This window comes from Rhinopithecus bieti, unplaced genomic scaffold (genome assembly GCF_001698545.2).
Source record: "Rhinopithecus bieti isolate Rb0 unplaced genomic scaffold, ASM169854v2 scaffold_3764, whole genome shotgun sequence".
Classification (NCBI taxonomy): Eukaryota; Metazoa; Chordata; class Mammalia; order Primates; family Cercopithecidae; genus Rhinopithecus; species Rhinopithecus bieti.
This window is the reverse complement of record NW_016804367.1, coordinates 297,708-319,263: the sequence shown is the minus strand read 5'-3', so window position 1 is coordinate 319,263 and position 21,556 is coordinate 297,708. Positions and strand designations below refer to the sequence as shown.

The following is a 21,556-nucleotide window of genomic DNA, read 5'->3' as shown; positions in this document are numbered from 1 at the left end:
TAAAATGATGAAAGCTTAGCACAAAGAGAATATATTGAAACCAGCAAGAGAAAAATGATTCATCACCTACTAGGGAATTCCAATAAAACTAATAGCTGACTTGTCCTCAGAAACAAGAGAGGGCTGAAGAAAGTGAGATGACATATTCAAAGTGCTGAAAGAACAAAACTGTCAATACCATTCCATGAGGCCAGGACTACTTTGATACCCAAACTAGACAAAGACATTACCAAAGAAAACCCCTGAATATCAACATCTCTTATGAATATAAACACAAAAATCCTCAACAAAAACCTACCTGACTGAATCCAGCAACATATAAAAAGGATTATGTACTATGACCAAATGGGATTTATCCCATGAATGCAAGGTTGGTTTAATATCTGAAAATCAATCAACATAATATACAATTTTAATAAAATGAAGGACAATAACCACATGATCATTTCAATAGACACAGAAAAATCATTTGATAGAATCCAACACTCTTTCATGAAGAAAATACTCAACAAACTAGAAGAAGAAGAAAACTTACTCAACATGATAAAGGGCATCTATAAAAAGCCTCAAGGCCAATGCCACATTTAATGGTGAAAGATTGGATGCTTTACCTCTAAGATAAGGAACAAAGCAAAGAAGTCTGCTCTTGCCACTTCTATTTAACATTCAACTAGACTATTCCTTATAGCCCAGGTAATTAGGTGAGAAAAGAAACAGAAGAATGAAATAAAAGGAAGAAGTAAAAATATATCTACTTGCAGATGATATGATCTTGTGTATTAATCTTAAGGAATCTAATACAAAACAATTATAAATAATAAATGAGTTCAGAAAGGTTGCAGAATGAAAATGCAAAGCTAAATTTGTGTTTAAGTCCAAAACAAAATTAAGAAAACAATTTTATTTGCAATAGCATCAAAAGGATAAAACATGTACGAATGAATTTAACAAAATAAGTACAAACCTTGCTTATACTGAAATCTATAAAATATTTGTGAAAGACATCAAAGAAGATCTAAATTAAAACATCCCACATTCATGCATCAGAAAATTAAATATTGTTGATATGGCAATATTCTCAACACTAATCTATAGATTCAATGTAATAACTATCAAAATCTCATCTAGCTTTTTTGTAGAAATTGATAAGGTGATCCTAAAATTCATATAAAAATGCAAGGCACCCAGTATAGCCAAAACAATCTCGAAAAAACTGGAGAGCTGACATTTAATGATTTCAAAACTTACTACAAAGCTACAGTAATGAAGACAGTGTTGTACTGGCACAAGGATAGACATATAGATCAATAGAATGTAACCGAAAGTCCAGAAATAAATTCTTGCATTTATAGTCTACTGATTTTTGACAAGGGTACCAAGACAATAAAGTCGGGGAAAGAACAATTTTTTAAATAAATAGTGCTGGGACAGGCATAAATTGGAACATTTTCTTACACCATCCACTAAAACTAACTTAAAATGAATCATAAACATCAATGGAAGAGTGAAAATTATAAAGCTCTTAGAAGAAAACATAGGAGTAAATCTTGTGACCTTTGGCCAGACAATTGCTTTTTAGATACATCCTATGGACTGAATGAATATTTGTGTCCTCTCAAAATTTGTGTGCTGAAATTCTAATCCCCAATGTGATGCTATCAGGAGATGGGGCCTTTGAGAGGTAATTAGGTCATTGTGGCTGGAGCCTTCATGAATGGGATTAATGCCCTTATGAAAACACACTAGAGACCATGCTTTCTCTGTCTCTGCTCTCTGCTATGTGGATATAACAAGACAGCCAACTGAAAACCGGGAAGTGGGCCCTCAACAGATACTAGATCTGCCAGCAACTTGATTTTGGACTTTGAGCCTCCAAAAGTGTGAGAAATACATTTATGTTGTTTAAGCCAGGGGTCTCCAATCAGGATACTGGTCCCTGGCCTGTTAGGAACCAGGCCACAGAGCAGGAGGTGAGTGGCAGGCCAGCGAGCATTACCAGCTGACCTCTGTCTCCTGTCAGATCAGTGGTGGCATTAGATTCTCAAAGGAATGCGAACCCTATTGTGAACTGTGAATGGGAGGGATCTAGGTTGTGTGCTCCTTATGAGGATCTAACTAATGCCTGATAATGTGAGGTAGAAGAAACCACCCCCACCACCCTGGTCTGTGGAAAATGTCTCTTCCACAAAACTAGTCCCTGTTGCCAAAAAGGTTGGGGACTGTTGGTTTAAGCCACCTAGTTTATGGTATTTTTGTTTTAGCAGCCCAAACTGATTAAGTTGAGGTCAAAAAAAAAAAAAAAAAAAAAGAAAGAAAAGAAAAGAAAGGAAGAAAGAAATGGATAAATTGGACTTCATCAAGATTTAAAACTTTTATGCTATAAATGATACCATCAAGAAAGTGAAAAGAGGCTGAGTGATGGAGTGTGAATGGGGAAAGGGAGGATGTTGGTCAAAGGGTTCAAAGTTTCAGTTAGATAGCAGAAATAAATCTTGGTGGTCTGTTGCATAGCATGGTGACAATGGTTAATAAAAATGTATTACATATTTCAAATTGCTAAAAGAGTAGATTTTCTGTTTCTTTGTTTTTTGAAACAGTCTCGCTTTGTCACCCAGGCTGGAGTGCAGTGCAGCAATCACAACCCACTACAGCCTTGACCTCCCAGGCTCAAGCAATTCTCCTGCCTCAGCCCCTCAAGTAGCTGGGACTACAGGTACACAACACTGTGCCTGGCTAAATTTTGTATTTTTTTGTAAAGATGGGATTTTGCCATGTTTTAAATGTTCTCACCACCAAGAAGGGTAGATTTTAAATGTTCTCACCACAAAGAAATGATAACTATGTGAGGTGATGGATATGTGAAATAGCCTGATTTGATCATTGTATCCCATAAATATATACAATTATTATCTGTCAATTAAAAATAAAAAGAGAAAGTAAAAAGACAACCTACAAGATGGGAGAACATATTTGTAAACCATATATCTGAAAAGGGACTTGGATCTAGAATATACAAATAACTCCTACAATTCAATGATAAAAAAACAAAAAATAATCTCAATTTAAGAATGGGCAAAGGATCTGAATAGCCTTTTTTCAAAAAAGATATATGGATGGCCAATAAGCACACAAAAAATTACTCAACATCATTAGTCATAAGGGAGAAAAGGAAGTTCTCTGGCAGTGGTGTAGAGGTTAGATTGCATGGGAGATACTAGAGACAGAGCGTCAGTTCTTTCTATAAAGAGCCATTTGACATCATACAATCCTTATGCATAGAGCAGTATATAAGACAGATATGGTCCTTGTCCTCATGGAGCTTAAAATCGTCTAAAGAAAATGTTGAATGAGTAGTCAGAAGAGTGATAAGTCTTTTAAAAGAGAAATAGAATACATATTACAGAAGTACATAACAAAAGCTCTTGAACTAGTCTGAGAAAGGGTATATCAAGAAAGAATTCCATGAAGAAAAAAATGTTTACATTAGCTTCTGCAAGCAGAATAGGAAGAAATTAGGCAAATGGCCATAGAGCAAGAACATTCCAGGTAGATGGGTCAATGTGTATACAAGTTAGGGAGAAAATCCATGTCTCACAGAAAGAACTATAAGAAGGCCAGTGTGGGTAGACCCTAGGCAGCAAGGCAAGTGGGATAGAGATAGGTTGAAGAATCAGGCAGAAACCAGATGATCCAGGACCTTGCAGACCACATTAAGAATTTGCTATTTCATCATATACTACAGAGTGGATGTTCAATGGGTCATTTACATGGACAGTGAAATCATTCAATATGGTAGCAGTGGTGTAGCAGAGAAGACAATTATGGATCAAATTCCTCCATGATTCATGGAAATGTCCAAGAAGTCAGTAGAAGAGAGTGACAAGGAGTGGCAGGGGGTGGTATAGGCTGATGCCATAAAGCTCAAAACATATTTTTAAATATAATATCTTTTTATAAGGGAGGGGAAATAATGATCTCAAAGTAGCAATCTTCCAACCTAGCTGAGGTGGTGTTCAGTGAAGAGGTTACACTGTATTTGGTCAGGCATCACAGGATCAGTGAAGAGGTGGCACATGGTTAGGAGAACTGGCACATTCTGATAGCCATTGCAATGCTGAGATATCTCTGTGTGAGCAGTATAATGAGCCTGGAAACCTGTTCACCTCAGGTATTATACCCCTTGGCTAAAGAAGCTGTTGTGATTTCCTGGGACATGCTGACAGTTTGAAGTAGGGCTATGGCAGCAGAGATGAGGAAAGGACAGATTATAAGGATACTGAGTTGTAACCTTGATCATACTTGGTGGTAGTATATGAGAATAACTTAAAAGAAGAAGTTAAATAGGACAGCTTTCTGACATGGGCAATTGGAGTGATGGTAATGTATTATCTGAACTAGGGAACCCAGGAATGCAGCAGGTGTGTGGTAGTCTCGGCTGGCTTCTATAGCTTCAGGTAAGTCAGACATATGCCTCCTTTATCTAGCAGAGGGAGGACCCAGGGTCACAATTCCCAGCACCTTTGTTCCCAGGCCCTTATTCATCCAGAGTTAAGGTTTGGAATGGATGGGTCATTTGAATCAGCAGGGTGAACTGGAAGCCCCTCAGCTAGATGCTGAGAGGATATATCTGCCTCCAACTAATTTGGACTCCTTTTGGAGGGAGTAATGTAAACTATGCCACGAGAATGGTGACTTGTGAATTGGTCTGCTGGAAGGGAGCCAAAACCACTAAGCTTGTTTAATTTAGAGTGTCTGATTAGGACATGGTTTGGTGCAGATAGGAGTCCACAGAACTCTTCTGAGAGGTGGATTAGGGGCTGATAATTGAGATTACTAATTTCCAAAATTATTCGATTTACAATTCATCCAAAAGATGTAATTATTTTCATACATTTGCTTGGTCATGTAACCAGTTGCAACTATACCAAGGGGAAAAAAGAAGAAAGGGGCGGGAATAAGAAAGAACAGAAGGAGACTAGCTTATTTTGAAGTTACCGTGCTGGTCAGAACTGTGCTGGCCCTCTCTAGTCTGTAGAATTGCCTTCTGCTTCTTGACTTTCCTGCCCACAGGGTCATCAGTCCTCTCTCAACTCCTTTCTGACATCCTTGCTTTTCCACACAAGTCACACAAGGACTGTAGTAGAATCTGCCAAATTCTATATCTTCAACCCTTCCAGATATCCGTTCATTTGCTCAGTCTCCTCCTCTTCCTCCTTATCCTGGCTCTCTGGCTTTCTGTGATTATATCATGTTCTCCATTCTTTTTCCTCTGGTTTCATGATTCAGCTTCCTTTTTCCTTTTCTTTCTTTTCTTTTCTTTTTTTACTCCTCAGATTTTTAGTTTGGTTTGGATTCTGAAGATCTTTCAAGACAGGGCTTTCAGAATCTTCCCTATGCTACCTAACCATCCTCACTGTGACTTCAAGTAAAGGACATCCTAGTCTCACCCTATCCCTGATCTGGGAGCCAAAAGATTGCAGAACTGCGTCAATCCCATGACAAGGGGTTGGAGTTCCAGTGTTGATTACTATCACCCAGGGGCCTTATTGTAGAGTCTTATCTAACATGATCCTCGCCCAGCAACCACTCCTTTATCTAAATTTTGCCCTTTGCCATCTGGTTCTTTCTCATTCATCATAGCATTAAACTAACCATCAGACAAAATGTTGTATGTGATCCTTATGGACAAGATGGAGAAATGGGGACAGGGATTATATCTTGTTTATTTCTAAATCTCTCATAGTACATGGCACATAAGAGATACTAAACAACTGAACTAAAATGAATTTGATTGAATTAATTTGGAGGAAGCTAAAATCTTGTTTCACATACATCACATATTACTGGGGTTAGCAGCATAATCAAACCCAGAGATTGATATAAAACTGATGTAAAAATGCCAATCTAGGGTAAAGTCTCCAGTAATATGCCTAGGTCTCTGTTCTTAGTCTCAGGTCTTGTCCTGTTAAACACTTGTATTCCTGACTTAAATTAATACTTAAAAAGCTTTGATATGGTTGGGCTCTGTGTCCCTACCCAGCTCTCACCTGGAATTGCAGTTCCCATAATCCCCATGTGTTGTGGGAGAGACCCAGTAGGAGGTAATTTAATCATGGGGCAGCAACCCTCATGCTGTTCTCCTGATAGAGAGTAAGTTATTAACAGATCTGATGGTTTTATAAGGGGCTTTCCCACTTTTTGCTCAGCACTTCTCCTTGCTGACACCATGTGAAGAAGGATATACTTCCCCCTCCACTATGATTGTAAGTTTCCTGAGGCCTACCAGTGAATTAAACATCTTTCCTTTATAAATTACCCAGTCTTGGGTATGTCTTTATTATCAGCGTGAGAATGGGCTAATGCAAATATGTACTCTAAAATTTCTGAGTGAAATCACTAAGCCTGCAGATAAGAGTATCCAAGAATCAAAATTATCACAGCAGACTGTAATAAAGGACTAAAATCAATAAGTCATACTGTATCAGGGTAAGTATAGAGGCTTTCTTTTAAAATCTACCATAGGCTAATATGATATTCTGATGAATCCTAGAATAGAAAAATATTAGTGGAGGCTGGGGCAGACGGATCACAGGGTCAGGAAATCAAGACCATCCTGGCTAACACAGTGAAACCCCACCTCTACTAAAAATATAAAAAATTAGCTGGACGTGGTGGCGGGCACCTGTAGTCCTAGCTACTCAGGAGGCTGAGGCAGGAGGATGGTGTGAACCCGGGAGGCAGAGCTTGCAGTGAGCCAAGATCGTGCCACTGCACTCCAGCCTGGGCGACAGAGCGAGACTGTCAAAAAAAAAAAAAAAAAAAAGAAAAGAAAAGAAAAGAAAATATTAGTGGAAAACTGGTGAAATCTGAATACAGTTCTGTGTTTTAGTTAATAGTAATGAACCAATGTTAATTTCTTACTTTGGACACATCCTCCATGGTTGTGTAAGATATTAACATTAGAGGAAACTGGGTGAAGGTGTTACCAGTGGAAGGTATCCAAGTTATGCAGGTCTACTGCAACCTCAATTCTTGCCTCCTCAGAAGAAAGACTTTGATTGAGGGGCATAAGGCAGAAGGGGAGAGCAAGGCAAGATTTAGAGCAGGAGTGAAAGTTTATTAAAAAGTTTTAGAGCAGGAATGAAAGGAAGAAAAGAAAGTACACTTGGAGGGGCCAAGAGGGTGAAAGACAAGTGCATGATTTGACTTTTTGACTTGGGGTTTTATACGTTGACATACTTCTGGGGTCTTGCGTTACTTTTCTCCTGATTCTTCCCTGGCGGGCTTTCTGCATGTGCTGCTTGAGCCCACTCACCCAGCTCCTGAGATCATAATGGAAAGCTGTTCATTACCAGTTTCAGGTGTTTTCTATTAGGAGACTGCCATTCCCTGGCACCAGCTGTGACCAATTATTACTTTAGAGAGACAATTAACAACAGCCTGACCATCACCTGATTGTCACCTGATACTCCTGGTGTGTGTGTATGTGTGGAGGTGGGGAACTCTCTCCTGTCCTGCTCATGCCTGACCACCTACCTACTGTCACAAAGGGCATATGAACAATTTCTATATTATCTCTCCAACTTTCTATAAATCTAAAATTATTTCGAAATAAGAGATTTATGCATGTTCTCACTTACAAATGACTGCTAAACACTGGGGTCTCATGGACATAAACATGGCAACAATACAAACTGGGGAATACTAGATGGGAGGAGGGAGTGGGGCAAGGTTTGAAAAACTGTTGGATACTTGAAAAACTAACTATTGGATACTATGCTGAGTACCTGGGTACATCAATTGTACTCCAAACCTCAGCATCATGCAATACACCCAGGGAACAAACCTGCATATGTACCTCCTGAATCTAAAATAAACATGGAAAAAAACAACATAAATAAATTTAAATCAATTTTAAAAATCAGAGGTTTATTAAAAAGAGAATATCAGATAAATAAAATATATTTATTTAAAGAATAGCAGCAAAAAAAAATCTATTATAGAGAGGCCTGCCTGCCCAAAGAAGCTAATGTAAATTCTGACTGCATTTCTAGAGATCTAACATCCAGAGTAATATAAGGCAATAGTCCTATTCTGCTGTACATGTTTAGATTCCCTGTGTAGTTTTATATTCAGTGCTAGCATTTTAAGAAGAAAATAACAACCTAGATCATGTCCAAAGAAGAACAACAAAGAAGGTAAAATGCTTGACACCATGGAATATAAAGAAATGTTGAATTCTCTGGGGGTAGGAGAAAAGAGAGATTAGTTTGGAGAAGAGAAGACTCATCAAGGGTATGTAGTCAGTGTCTTGATATCCTTGTCTTATTTGTTTGGTTATTTATTTATTTATTTATTTAAAGACAGAGTCTCCTTCTGTTGCCAGGCTGGAGAGCAGTGGCACAATTGTAGCCACCAAAACCTTGAACTCCTGGGCTCAAGCAATCTCCCTGCCTCAGAGAAGCAGGGTCTACAGGCACACACCACCATGCTCAGCTATTTTGTTTTTATTTTTTGTAGTGATGAGGTCTCCCTATATTGCCCAGGTTGATCTTGAACTCTTGGCCTCAAGCAATGCTCTCAGTGCTTCAGCCTTGTCTTGGTATCTTTACAGGCCTGACTATGAGCTAAAAGAGCAAGCACTTGCAAGGTAGGCCCAGAGGATGGGGCTAGAATCAAAGAGAGGAAGTTACAGGGAGGGAGCTGTTTTGAGGATAGTGGGTCTTTATTGTCATTGAGATGGAGCATGGCTGCTGAGGAGATGTGTGAGCCGAGACTGAAAAGTCAAGTTTCTGGAATGTTAAAAGAAGATGCTGGTTTTTACAGCTTAGGTCTTTGTCCATAGGAGATGATTAATATATTTGCTAAGTTTGAATGAAATCCCTATAATCATTGGCAGCTCTAGAGATTCTTTTGAGGTGTTAAGATCAGAGAGGCCAACTTCTTAAGGTTTTCTTTTGTCATTCCTATTACTATATATGTAGTCTTGGTGGTTTTCCTCCTGGTACTCTTGGCTAACGAAGATCTTTGCCTGTGGGAAGGAAAGCCAGCTAGACAACCTGTCTTCTTATCAGAAAGGTAAGCTGCCACCAGCAGGGGAAGTTTAGAGATGTAAGGGTTAAGTGTCACAATGATCATACTGCCTTGTGCTTGGTTCCTAGCTTCCCTCAGGATATAGTTCAAATTCTTTAACTTGGCATTCAAGGCCCTCCTCACATGGCTTCTACTTATTTCTCTTGCATCCTCCGTCACCACCCTTCCTATTCTTAGGCTGACCCTGTGCTTTTGTCACAAGGAGTCATGTAACACTGTCGGGACACACCATAGCATCTCAGCCTCTTTACATATGTTCGATACTCAAGTAAAGATGCCTCCTTCCTTAAGTCTTCATTCACTCCCTTGTGCCCCTTTTCTGCCCACTACTTGTATCATACCAGATCTTACCTTTTTATTCATTTTTACATCTATGTCACCCATTATATTGTGTACTTTTCAGGGACAGAATGTGTTTTGTATTAATCTTCTCTCCCCAGCATCCAACATAGAACTTGGCAGGCAGAAGATGCTCACCAGATATTTGTAGTGTTAAAGAACAGCTTTGCAAGAATTCACTAAATAATTATAAAGTTCACAAAGACTTGGCTTCAAACTCCAGTTGCATGATGTAGACAAATTACTTAATCTCATTAAATCTCCATGTTAAAAATGCAAATGGGAGAAGACAATACTTACATATCTCAGGATTTAAGTGGTACCTTCTAAATGAAATCTTACTCCCCAAACTGATCCTCTTTGCTGATTTAATTACTCCAATATTGTCTGTCTCTTCCTACCATAATGTAACTCTCACGAAGACATGAACCTGTTTTCACTGCTGTATCCTCAGAGTCTAGATAATGCTAGTTACATGGTAGGTATTTAATAATAATACTACTCATATAATACATTCTTCTGACCAATCTTGAGGCTACACATATGCACATAGGCAACACAATATGAAAGGGAAAGTAAAGCAGACTTGAAAACTGCCCAAAGTTTGAATATACTTCCCTCCTCACACACAGATCCACCAGCAGAAGATAGAAGCCTTACTGGCTCAGGGTGGCTGAACATAACCTCAGCCCAATAGTAGCTTACCTTTAACCTACATAAACACAGGGTTGATTCCCTGGGAATTAGGGCTTAAAATAGGAAAGAAAAAACCAAACTATATAAAACTCAACAATAAGAAAACAAGCAACCCAATTAAAAATGGGCCAAAGACCTTAACAGATACTTTACAAAAGAAGATATACAAATGACAAACAAGCTTATGAGAAGATGCTTTATATCATATGTCATTTGGGAAATGCAAATCGAAACAACAATGAGATACAGTACACACCTATTAGAATGGCCAAAATCAAGAACACTGACAACACTACATGCTGGCAAGGATGTGGAGCACAGGTACTCGCATTCATTGCTAACTGGGAATGTAAAATGGTACAGCCACTTTGGAAGACATTTTGGTGATTTCTTACAAAACTAAGCCTACTCTTACCATATGATCCAGCAATTGGACTCCTTGGAATTTACCCAAAGGAGCTGAAAATTTATGCCCACATGAAAACCCGAATGCTGATGTTTACAGCAGCTTTACCATAACTGCCAAAACCTGAAAGCAACTAAGATATCCTTCAATAGGAAGACAAATGAACTCTATTATATCCAGACAATGTACTCTTATTCAGTGCTAAAAAATAAGCTATCATGTCATGAAAAGATATGGAGTAAACTTAAGTGCATATCACGAAGCAAAAGAAGCCAATCTGAAAAGGCTATACAAATTTCAACTATATGGCATTCTGGAAAAGAAAAAACTATGGGGACATTAAAAAGATCAGTGGTTGACAGGGGTTATGGGAAGGGAAGGATGAATAGGTGAGGTACAGAGGATTTTTAGAACAATGAAAATAATCTGTATATATTAAAATGGTGGACACATGCCACTATAAATTTGTCCACACCCATAGAATGTACAACACCCAGAGTGAACTCTAAAGGTAAATGATGGACACTGGGTGTTAATGATGTGTCAACATAAGTTCATCCATTGTATCAGATGTAGCACTCTGGTGAAAGATTGTTGATAATGGGAGAGGCTATGCATGTATAGGGGCAGGAAGTATATTGAGAAATCTCTGTATCTTCCTCTCAATTTTGCTGTGAAACTAAAACTGTTCTAAAAAAGAAAAGGGAATATTAAAAACAAGCAAACAAATAAACTGAGCAGAGGCATCAGAGAAAATTGCCAAGATAATTCCTGAGTAAAGATCAGTCTTTTTCAACAAGCAGTGCTGGAAAATTTCGATATTATGTGCAAATAAATGAACTTAGGCCCTTACTTTATTCCATACACAAAAACTAACTCAAAATGAACTATAGACCTAAATGTAGGCTGAATATATAAATATTTCAGAAAAGTAACATAAAAGCAAATCATTGTGGTCTTCTGTTAGACAAAGAGTTCTTAGCTATGAGACGATACTCCACAGCATATGTCATTCGGAAATGAAAACTGAAACAACAATGAAATACAATTACACACGTATCAGATTGGCCAAAATCAAGAACACTGACATGCTGGCAAGGATTTGGTGCACAGGTACTGCCATTCATAATAGCACCAAAAGCATAATCCATTAAACATTTGATAAATTGGACTTCAAATTTAAAATTTTTATTCTTCAAAAGTTATGGTTAACAGAATGAATGAAAAGACAGGCATGAATTAGAGGAAAATATTTGCAAAACATATAACTGACAAAAGACTTGTGTCAGAATACAGAAAGAACTCTTGAAACTCATGAGAACACAGTTTTAAAAATGGGCAAATGATTTGAACTGACACTTCACCAAAGAAGATTTATGAATGGAAAATAAGCACAGGAGAAAATGATCAATATAATTAGTCATAAGGGCAATACAAATTAAAACCATAATGAGATACACCCACTAAAAGACTATAATAAAAATTATAGATAATTCCAAGCATTGGCTAGCATCTGGAGAAACTGTAACCCTCCTACATGGCTGATAAGGATATAAAATGACACTACTCTTTGGAACACAGTTTGACAGTTTATCTTTTAAAAGTTGAACATAAACTTATTGTATTTCCTAGTGATTTCACTCCAAGAAAAATGTAATCATATGTCCATTCAAAGTACACAAATGATCATAGCAGCATTATTCATAATAAGTCCAAACTGAAACCCATCCAAATGTCCTTGAACTGGAGAATAGGTAAACAAAATGTGGTATATCCTTTCAATGGAATACTATTCAGCACTTAAAATGAACTACTGATACTTGCTATAATATTTTTGAGGTCCATCCATATTACAGTGTTAAGTGAAAAATGCAAGATGCATAAGATGACTACATATTCTCTAATTCTGTTTATATGAAATGTTCAGAAATGGCAAATTTATAGTGTCAGCAGATCGGTAGTTACCTGCGGCTAGGACTGGATGTGAGAATTAACAAGGGAACTTTTTGAGATGATGGAAATGTTCTAAAATCAGATTGTGGTAATAGATACACAACTCTATAAAAATCATAAGATACTAAACATCATAAAATTATACCCTTACAATGCATGAATTTTATACACTGCAAGTTATACCTCAATAAAGCTATTAAAACAATAATCAAAATACCTTTCTCATGATGTCTTCATCTTAAATGGCAGATCACAGTTTTAAATACATGTTCAAAGGGGTTTTGTTCAGTAGGTTTCAAAGGGGTTACTGGTAACAAAATAAAATATATTCTTGGATGATATAATTAGTACCAGTGACAGCTATGACCATAGTGATTAATAGTTCTAGCACGAAAATTCAAAATCTTTCTTCCTGCCTGCTCTCCCTAAGATCTGGATGCTGGCAGTTTAGCCTTCCCACTTGTAACTACCCTCCCTCCGAATTGGAATAAGGATTACCTAATTATAGTGATGCCTTCAGACACAAGCCATATCAAATACCCTGGTAACTGAGAATCATCCTGTCTGCAAAAGTATGCCAGAAAGCCTTAAAATCTCTAGTATCTGCATCAAGGCCCAGAACACAGGATTGAGCCAACCCACAGAGCTTCCTTGATCTAGTCCAGATGGCACAGGTACACCCCGTATTTCCATTAAATTTACTTTCTTAAAATGCTGCTTTGGATATGGTAAATCCCTTTCTCAAAAATCTTTTTGGGTGTTAAAATGTCCATCAAAGGGCCAGGACATGGTGTTAGAAGCCATGGGTTTAAATCTTGGCCCTGATATGAACTAGTCATGTGGCCTTAACGAAGAAACTTATCTTTTTATCCTCAGATTATTTATCCCCAAACTGGGACAGTTCTGCCTACTCTATAAAATTATTGTGAGAAAAAATCAAATGGTCTATATAAAGTAAAAAACCCAGTATGTGTGTTGTGTAGAATCTGAATAAAGGATGTAGCCAATATGAAAATTAGGGCTTTCCAGAGTTTTGCCTGAATTTTCTTGTCTAGCCTTATCTTCCAGTAGCCCCATAAATTCCCTATTCCAATCAAACCAGACTTCTAACCAACTACCACCACCAGGCAATGGCTTTGGCTTTTCTGGCTTTCTGGGCTACCTTATTATCAACTCTGTATTCTGTGATCCTACCTATCTTTCAAGATGGCTTAAAACAAAATCTTTAGCTTTTAAAGACATTCTCCATGACATTTATTTTTATTGTTAACTCCTTAAACAACTCATTATATCCTTAATTATATATTTTTTAAAGTATCAGAGCTATTTGCACATGTCCCTTTTCCCTGGTACAGAATATGCTCCTGGAAATATACGAAGACTTGTATGTATACCTTGTTATATATCTCCACAGTATCTCTCACAGGCTCTGAAGTAGGACAGGAGTTTCAAACTATTACTTTTTCCAACTGAGGAATTCCTCAAGGATAATTTGAAAACTTCTATTCAAGTCCAATTTTCTCACTTTATACGTGAAAAAATTATCCCCAGAAAGGGAACATAGAATTCAAGGTAATACAAGTAGTTTCATGTTAGAGCTGAAAGCAGAATTCAGATTTCCTGTGGCAGCGACTTTAAGCTGTCCCTGAATATCAATTCTCCCACATAGAGGACCACCAAGTTTTAGCTAAAACTGGGCTACTCAGAACAAAGACGTCATTTCATATCCTTCCTTTAGTTAAATGTGAATGACTTCTAGTAAATGACAATGCCACAAAACTGCTTCTTCTTTCTCCACCATCTCCTTCATCCTGCTGCATGGAATACAGATATCATGGCAGAATTCCATATTGAATCATGAGGTTGAGGGCCACATCCCAAGGATGACAGAGAAGAAAGCTGAAAGAACCTGACTCTTTGAGGCTTTCAAGGAGTAGAGCCACAAAATTAGTTGTGGATTGCCTACATTTAGACTTTTACATTGAAAAGAAATAAATGTCTATCTTGTTTAAGTTGTTGTTATTTTATATATGTTATTTTGAATATCTATTATTGGAAGCTTAACTGATCCTGTTGTTTTTCTTATTAGCTTTCTGTTGTTTTCAGCTCTTCACACTGTTTCCAGACATGTTCTTAATTAATTTTTTCATTGTTTCAATCATTCACTCAATAAACATTCATTGTGCACCTACATTCTGGCTGTCATAAATCTAAGAGAAGGTTGGGGTGGGCACAGGAGTAAAATGTACAGATCCTGCCTTAAAAGTTATGAGTAATGAATGAACTTTCCATTCTCTTAAAAAATATCATAATTCATATGTCTAGCAAATATTAATCTCAGAATTTTTCTGACAATCCCTTCTCAAATAATCTCACTGTTCAGTAATATACTGTTAATTGGACCAGGTGCAGTTAATGTATTCTATTTATTCCTCTACATCCACTCTCCACCCTTCTATACCCTTTTATTTTCCCTGGGAGGCTGATCTGTATGAATTACATTAATGGGCTCCTTTGTTCTCTGGATTCTGGTTGTGTTGGCCAATATGACCCCTAGAAGAAGATCAGATGTAAGTGAGAGAATGAGGTCTATATATTTATTTTTCTAAGCACTCTCCATGGAGTTATCTTAGGCTAACTGTGCACCTTAACTGAAGGTCACTAATTCTTTCCGACATGACCCACTGAATGACTCTCTACTATTGTGTTCTGTTAACCATTCCTTCCCTTTATTCCCTTTCAGTTGTTATTAGCCCTAGAGAATTTCACTATACCTTGTCATTGCATGCATTGCCCATACCTTGTAAATAGCCCATTTATTAAACCTTCCTTAAATTATCCTAATTTGAGGCTGCCGTCTGTTTCCTGCTAGCATGCTGACTCATACATCATGTATACCAATTTTCAGTTCAAAATATATAGGCAACGGATACAAATGTGAAGATACCATGAGAAGCACTGTTGGGAAGAAGGTTGGAGTAGAGAAAAGATATTTAGCAAAATCATAGTGCATGCAGAATCTCAGACTACAAGAATAACATGACCACATTTGTCTCTCAGGTACCTGAGTTGCACATAGGCCCTCTTTATTGCTCTCTTTTTTGAGGTATCCTGGATTTACTTAGAAACAGGTCTCACTTTTATGTGAAACTCACAGTCACTAGGCTGAGTCCATTTAACTACCAACACATATCAGAACCCCAAGTACAATATCTTCTGCCAATTTCACCAGTATCTTCATTTAGAATGTTTAGAGCCTGTCCAATATGCCTCTTTTAGGGGCACAATCCACACTTTTTGAAGAGTAAAACATAAAACCAAATTAGCACCTGCTTATTCTTATTCAGCAACCAAAGTATTGCTGACAACAAAGAGTAAAACTTATGAATTCAGTATGGAGAACAACTTCAGATCCTAGTTTGGGCACAAGAGGAAGAGGGAAGTAGGAAGAGGCCACGTGTGGCGGCTCACACCTGTAATCCCAGCACTTTGGGAGGCCAAGGCAGGTGGATCACCTGAGGTCAGGAGTTTGAGATCAGCCTGGCCAACATGGTGAAACCCTGTCTGTACTAAAATACAAAATTAGCTGGGTGTGGTGGTGCATGCCTGTAATCCCAGCTACTCTGGAGGCTGAGGCAGGAGAATTGCTTGAACCTGGGAGGCGGAGGTTGCAGTGAGCTGTGAGCTGAGATCTCTCCACTGCACTTTAGCCTGGGTGACAGAGTGAGTCCCCATCTCAAAAAAAAAAAAAAAAAAAAAAAAAAAAAAAAAAAGAACAAAGTAAAGAAAAGGAAGTAGGAAGATGTGGTAGGCGAAATAATGCACCACTCCCCAACCCAAGATGTCTAACTCCTAATCCCCAGAACCTGTGACTATGTTACCTCACATAACAAAAGGGACTTCACAGATGTAATTAAGGTAAAGATCTTGCTATATGGAGATTAACCTGGATTTATCTGGGTAAATCCATTATAAGCACAAGGATCCTTATAAGTGACAGAGAGTTCATATCAAAGTGATACAGCATGAAAAAGACTCAACCAGCCACTGATGGCTTTTAAGATGGAAGGGAACTACAAACTAAGAAATGCAAGCAGCCTCTAGAAGCTGGAAAAGGCAGGGAAATAAATTCTTCTCTAGAGCCTCCAAAAGAAACATAGATCTGCTGATACCTTGACTTTAGCCCAGTGAGACTCATTTTGTATTTCTAGCTCCCAGAAGTATAAGATAATAATTTTGTGTTGTTTTATACTACCATGTTTGTTGTAGTTTGTCACATCAGTAATAGGGAACTATTATGGAATGGGAAACTGAAATCTCTAGACCCAGGAAACTAAACCTGGAGCAGGAAAAAAGAGTCAGAAACTGATGGATGACAGGGACAGAGCACACTGTGGCCATCACAACCAAACTGCACATCACTTGCTAACCTGTACTGCAGGCAAGTTTGGTTCACTAAGAAATGTATTCTTCATATCAGAAGCTCACAGTAATAAAATGCTTCCATACCTTTTGTAACACCTAGTAAAAGTCTCCTTTTCTCTCAGAGGTTTTGGGATTCACCTAACTTTTGTATTTTGCTAGAGAGCTTTATCAGCTTCATTCAGAAAAACAACCATCTGTCTCATATCTTACTCTGTGACTTCTTCTCATATCTTACTACGGTGCCCCATAGTCACAATAAATCACACAATAAAAACAATACTTTAAAGAATTGTTAAATTAATACTAATTATATAATTGTTTAATTGTAGTTAGTAAATTATTAAAAAGTTCTGGAAAGCACCACTATTCATTATTTGCATTCCATAAAAACCCACTGCTAAGTCCCTATCCCAAGATTGCCTGTTTCTAAATGAGTAACCCAAACCTGGCACAGGCCTTACCACACTCTGGCCCAGCTGCTCCCGAAAGAAGTAATCCATGTTTCTCTTTTGCAGGCTGTCAAGGTAATGTTGGAAGCGAGTGTATGTATATGGGTAGCAGTAAGCAAACTGGTAAGTATCTTCTTCTCGGTCAAAACAAAAGGCAAAGGACATCACATAGTTCTTCCTATGGTCTGGGCAGCGGTAGTAGTAAACATTTTTGGGTGGCAGCCTTTGCCTAAAATATATAAACAAAGAAATTTGGGCATATGAGACATCTGTTCAAGCTTCAAAAGGTAATACATATAAATCAATGCCTAGTAGAAAAACTGTAACATCAAGAACCATGGGTAATGGGGCTGGGAGAATGACAACACAAACCAGATAGTGTCTAAAACGGACCTGAATCTGGCAGCTCTTTGCTCACAATGCAGTGCTACCCTTTCTCAACTGTTTGGAAAATGCAAAGTTAAACAAAAATAGATACATTCTCTTCATTTGTTTATCCTTATTTTGAGCACCTAACATATGTGGCATCACATGCCCAGGCCTTGATGTACAATAATAAATAAGACAAGCAAGATCTCTGTCCTCATGGAGAATAGTGGGGAAGTGGTCAATAAAATATTAAAAATAAGTAGACAATATAATTACAGATTCTAAAAGTGCCTTGAAGGCAAATAAAGACTGTGATGCTGTAGAGATATGAATGGGAGAGGCCTACTTTTCCCAGGGAAGTCAGGTTTTTTAAATTATAAGACTAATTAAGAACTTTTAAAATAAACTCATCTGCATTGTATATATTCAAGGAAGGGAAAAATATTCAACATTTCTCTAAATTATTACTGTTATTTTCTACAGAGCATTCCACGAGACTAATTTTCCACAGAAGCACTTTGGGAACTAGTGCTTTAAAATATGCTGTGTGGGCAATTTTGCTAAACTAAACACTGAGATGCAAACAGGAAACAAAAATGTTGCAGTCATAGTTTCCATAATATCTTCGCATTTACCCACTTTAAAGAGTTACTCTACCCTCTCATGATTTATGATATCCAACCTCTTCATAATGTTTCCCTGCAGTGAATGTCTCTTTCTATTACTTCAAATACTGCTTATCCTGCAAATCTCACCTCAAACTGTGCCCTTTCCATGATACACTACATCGAAAATTCCAGGCCAGTTCAGCTCCACATTTTGTGTAACTCTTGTTTTTTTTATCAATTGCTTAATAAGTCTTAGCCACCAAGGTTGATTTGGAAGATCCTTAAAGGAAGGAATGCTCCTGGGGAATGTAGATACAGTGGATGAAGGATGTAAGGCTCACCTGTATTGGCTTGGCATTCAATTGAGAAGCCATAGACTACAGGGGCATATGAAGAAAAATGTGAGGAGGAAAGTATAGGAGGGGAAATTGAGAAGAACAAGAAGGGTGCCGGCTCCAGGAAGAACAACCTGGAGAAAATTGTTAACAGATAGAACAGAGAGCATTATAACATACTAGTGTTTGTTGCAGAATCTTGTTTCTACCTTAGTGTCTTTCTGAAGCTAAGTGGCCAGAGTGGGAGGTGTAGCTGTGGGATTCCTATGGAACAGCAGTGGTTACATGGCATTGATGCCTGTACATACATTTGATTATATTAAATTTAATTAAATATTCTGGTATTTGATTATATTAGAAAAAGTGACTAAAATGATGGGCCATGGGGTCTAAGATGTGTAAGAAACTGAAAGTGCTGAGGAGGAGGACAGGATGATAGATATGCAGTCTAAGCAACAAAGAAACAGAACTTTCACATAAAAGTCAGCGGTAGTATCAAAGGTTGTTAAGAGGTGCACTTTGGCCCACCAATAGAGTCCATTTGCCTCCTACTCCCAAAGCTACTGCCAATAAATATATAAATAACAGTCTTCTTATAATGGAAATATATCTTTAAGACAAATCTTATAGGCACTCCTTTTTCTAACTAGATTGCTACCCTAAATTCTGGAGTTATCAGTGATGAGGTAGAGAAATGATGGCTTGGAAGGTGCGTGAGGAGTGAGGAGAAAAGTAACCCCTCCTGATCCTTCTGTACGTGCAGTGTAGAAGAATGAGGATTTCTTGAGAGGGCATCATCTCAAGTAATGTTCATCTTAAATGAACATTACTTCCCCATCATCATGGGGAAGTAATGTCCTCCAAGAGAGTCAGGCCTCAGTTCATTGTTTTATTCAGCAAATATTTAAGCATCATAGACTTTTAACCAAGTCTAGTTTGGTTAAGACAAGGGGTAAACGAAGAAGTGAACTTAAAGACTGAGGATCGAAGTGGGATTATTAACCATGGAGCTGTGTTACAGAGGAAAAAGTGGAAAATGAAGAGGTCTGAAGAGGGAGAGGGAAGAAAGCAGTGAAGAGTCAAGATTAGAGAGAGAACAGACCAGTGCAAGGATGTGGGTATGGACAGAATACATGATGCTCTACATTTGTGATGTTATTGAAGATATAGGAAAGTGAGGCAGGCTGGCGGCATATGCGAGTCTCAGAGCTCCTGATTTGTATTTGAGGATATGTCTGTGAAAGTGGCCTTAATGTTTTCAGCCAATGGTCTGTGATAGTCACTTCAGGCCCTGACTTGAAGGTCTGAGTTTGAGTCTCTTAGAGCCCTGGATGAGTATGTCTTCATTCACAAGCGGTTCCTATAGTCATAAGGTCTCAGGTTATGATGCTGTTTTCAGCTCTTTATTTACCAGTATATCCAACCAGGGTATATGCTTTAAATTCTGTCACCACAGTTTTCTCCTCTTCCAGCCAAGTTCTGCAACTTGACTCTGAGTGCCTGCTGTCTCCACTGAATTTGATTATGTGCTATCAGGAGAATCCATCTACTGCCTGCAGCTGTTCCAGCTCCTTTCCTGGGTGAGCTCGGATGCCTAACCTGATTAGCAGACAAAGTAGAGTTAATGGGCTCTGGGGCAATCATTCAGGGAAACTGAGATGCTGTTCAGGGCTTAGATTGTCTAGACTTTCCTAAGGATACAAACAGAAATCTATTTGAGGAGGGCTCAGCAGGCAAAATTCAAGACTTTCAAGTAATGCAAAGAATAAAGCAAAGGGGACTGAAACTAGGGAGGAAAAAATGTCTCCTTCATTTGGGACATACTTCTGATTTTTCTCTTATTTTGTTCGTTATGTCTCAGCCATTGTATTAAGTGTTTTATATGCATCATCATTTAATCCTCACAATAACCTTATGAGCTGGGACTGTTATCCCCTTTACATAGATAAAAAAAAAATTGAAGCCACGAGAGGAAAAATAAAAGATTCTCTGAGGTCACAAGATCAGTGAGCAGCAGATCCTATATTAAGCTTAGGCCAGTGTGGCTCAAAATCCTGTATTCATAATCCCTACAGTATCTTTCCATTCTCCTTTTCCCCTTGCCATCCAACTTACAGCCTTAACTTCTACTTCCAGAAAAACCTGATTTTACAGTACTCTCTTGCTAAAAAACTTTTAAGCAACTTTCTATCCTCACATTTCAGTTTGGCCCACAAAGCTTCCTGTGATGGCCTTGTGATTCCAGCATCATCACCCATTTCACCTTCCTTGAAACCTTTGCTTTGTTTATATTCAACTACTCATAACTCCCTAACACAATTTTGTGCCATACCTTCAATATCTCTATGTTTTGTACTCGATATTTCCTCTACCTGAACTGCCTTCCCCACCATCTTCATACTTGGTGAACTCCTACTGATAGATGAGGCATGTAGTCAATTGTCAACAAAGGTTTAAATATTTTTTAAATGAATAAATCAATGTATAAGTGACTACCCTTTAACACAGCTCTTCTCTAAAGCCTTCCCTGACTATTGAGTCTTCATTTTTTTCCCTACTTTAAAACTGATATAAAAGATTTTATTATCTAGTTTGTCTCTTAACAATGAATAATAAAAGTAAATGGATATTTGGATATTTCTTCAAATAGTAGGCTTCTTGAAAACATAAACTGTGTTACTTCTTTAACTCTAGTGATGGCATAGAGCAGTCTCAAGCAATACTTATTTATTTAAAAGCAATGAAAAAAAGGGAAAAAAAACTTCTTATCCCAGAATAACATTGGTAGGCATCACAAGAAGGCAGATTCTAGTTCAGTATAGAGACTCTTTAACATTCAGCTGAAGAGAAAGTAGAGAGGGCTGCCTTACAGAGAAGTACAAG

The 21,556-nt window shown here is 37.9% G+C and overlaps 1 protein-coding gene across 1 annotated transcript in view; it reads right to left on the bottom strand.

Moving 5' to 3' along the window:
* The window catches only part of AGBL4 (AGBL carboxypeptidase 4), a 736,988-nt gene that overhangs the window by 520,614 nt on the left and 194,818 nt on the right, over positions 1-21,556 (bottom strand). Inside the window, exon 2 of the mRNA XM_017867524.1 lies at positions 17,374-17,590. Within this exon, the coding sequence (XP_017723013.1) occupies positions 17,374-17,590 (217 nt within the window). The remainder of the gene's footprint in view (positions 1-17,373; positions 17,591-21,556) is intronic.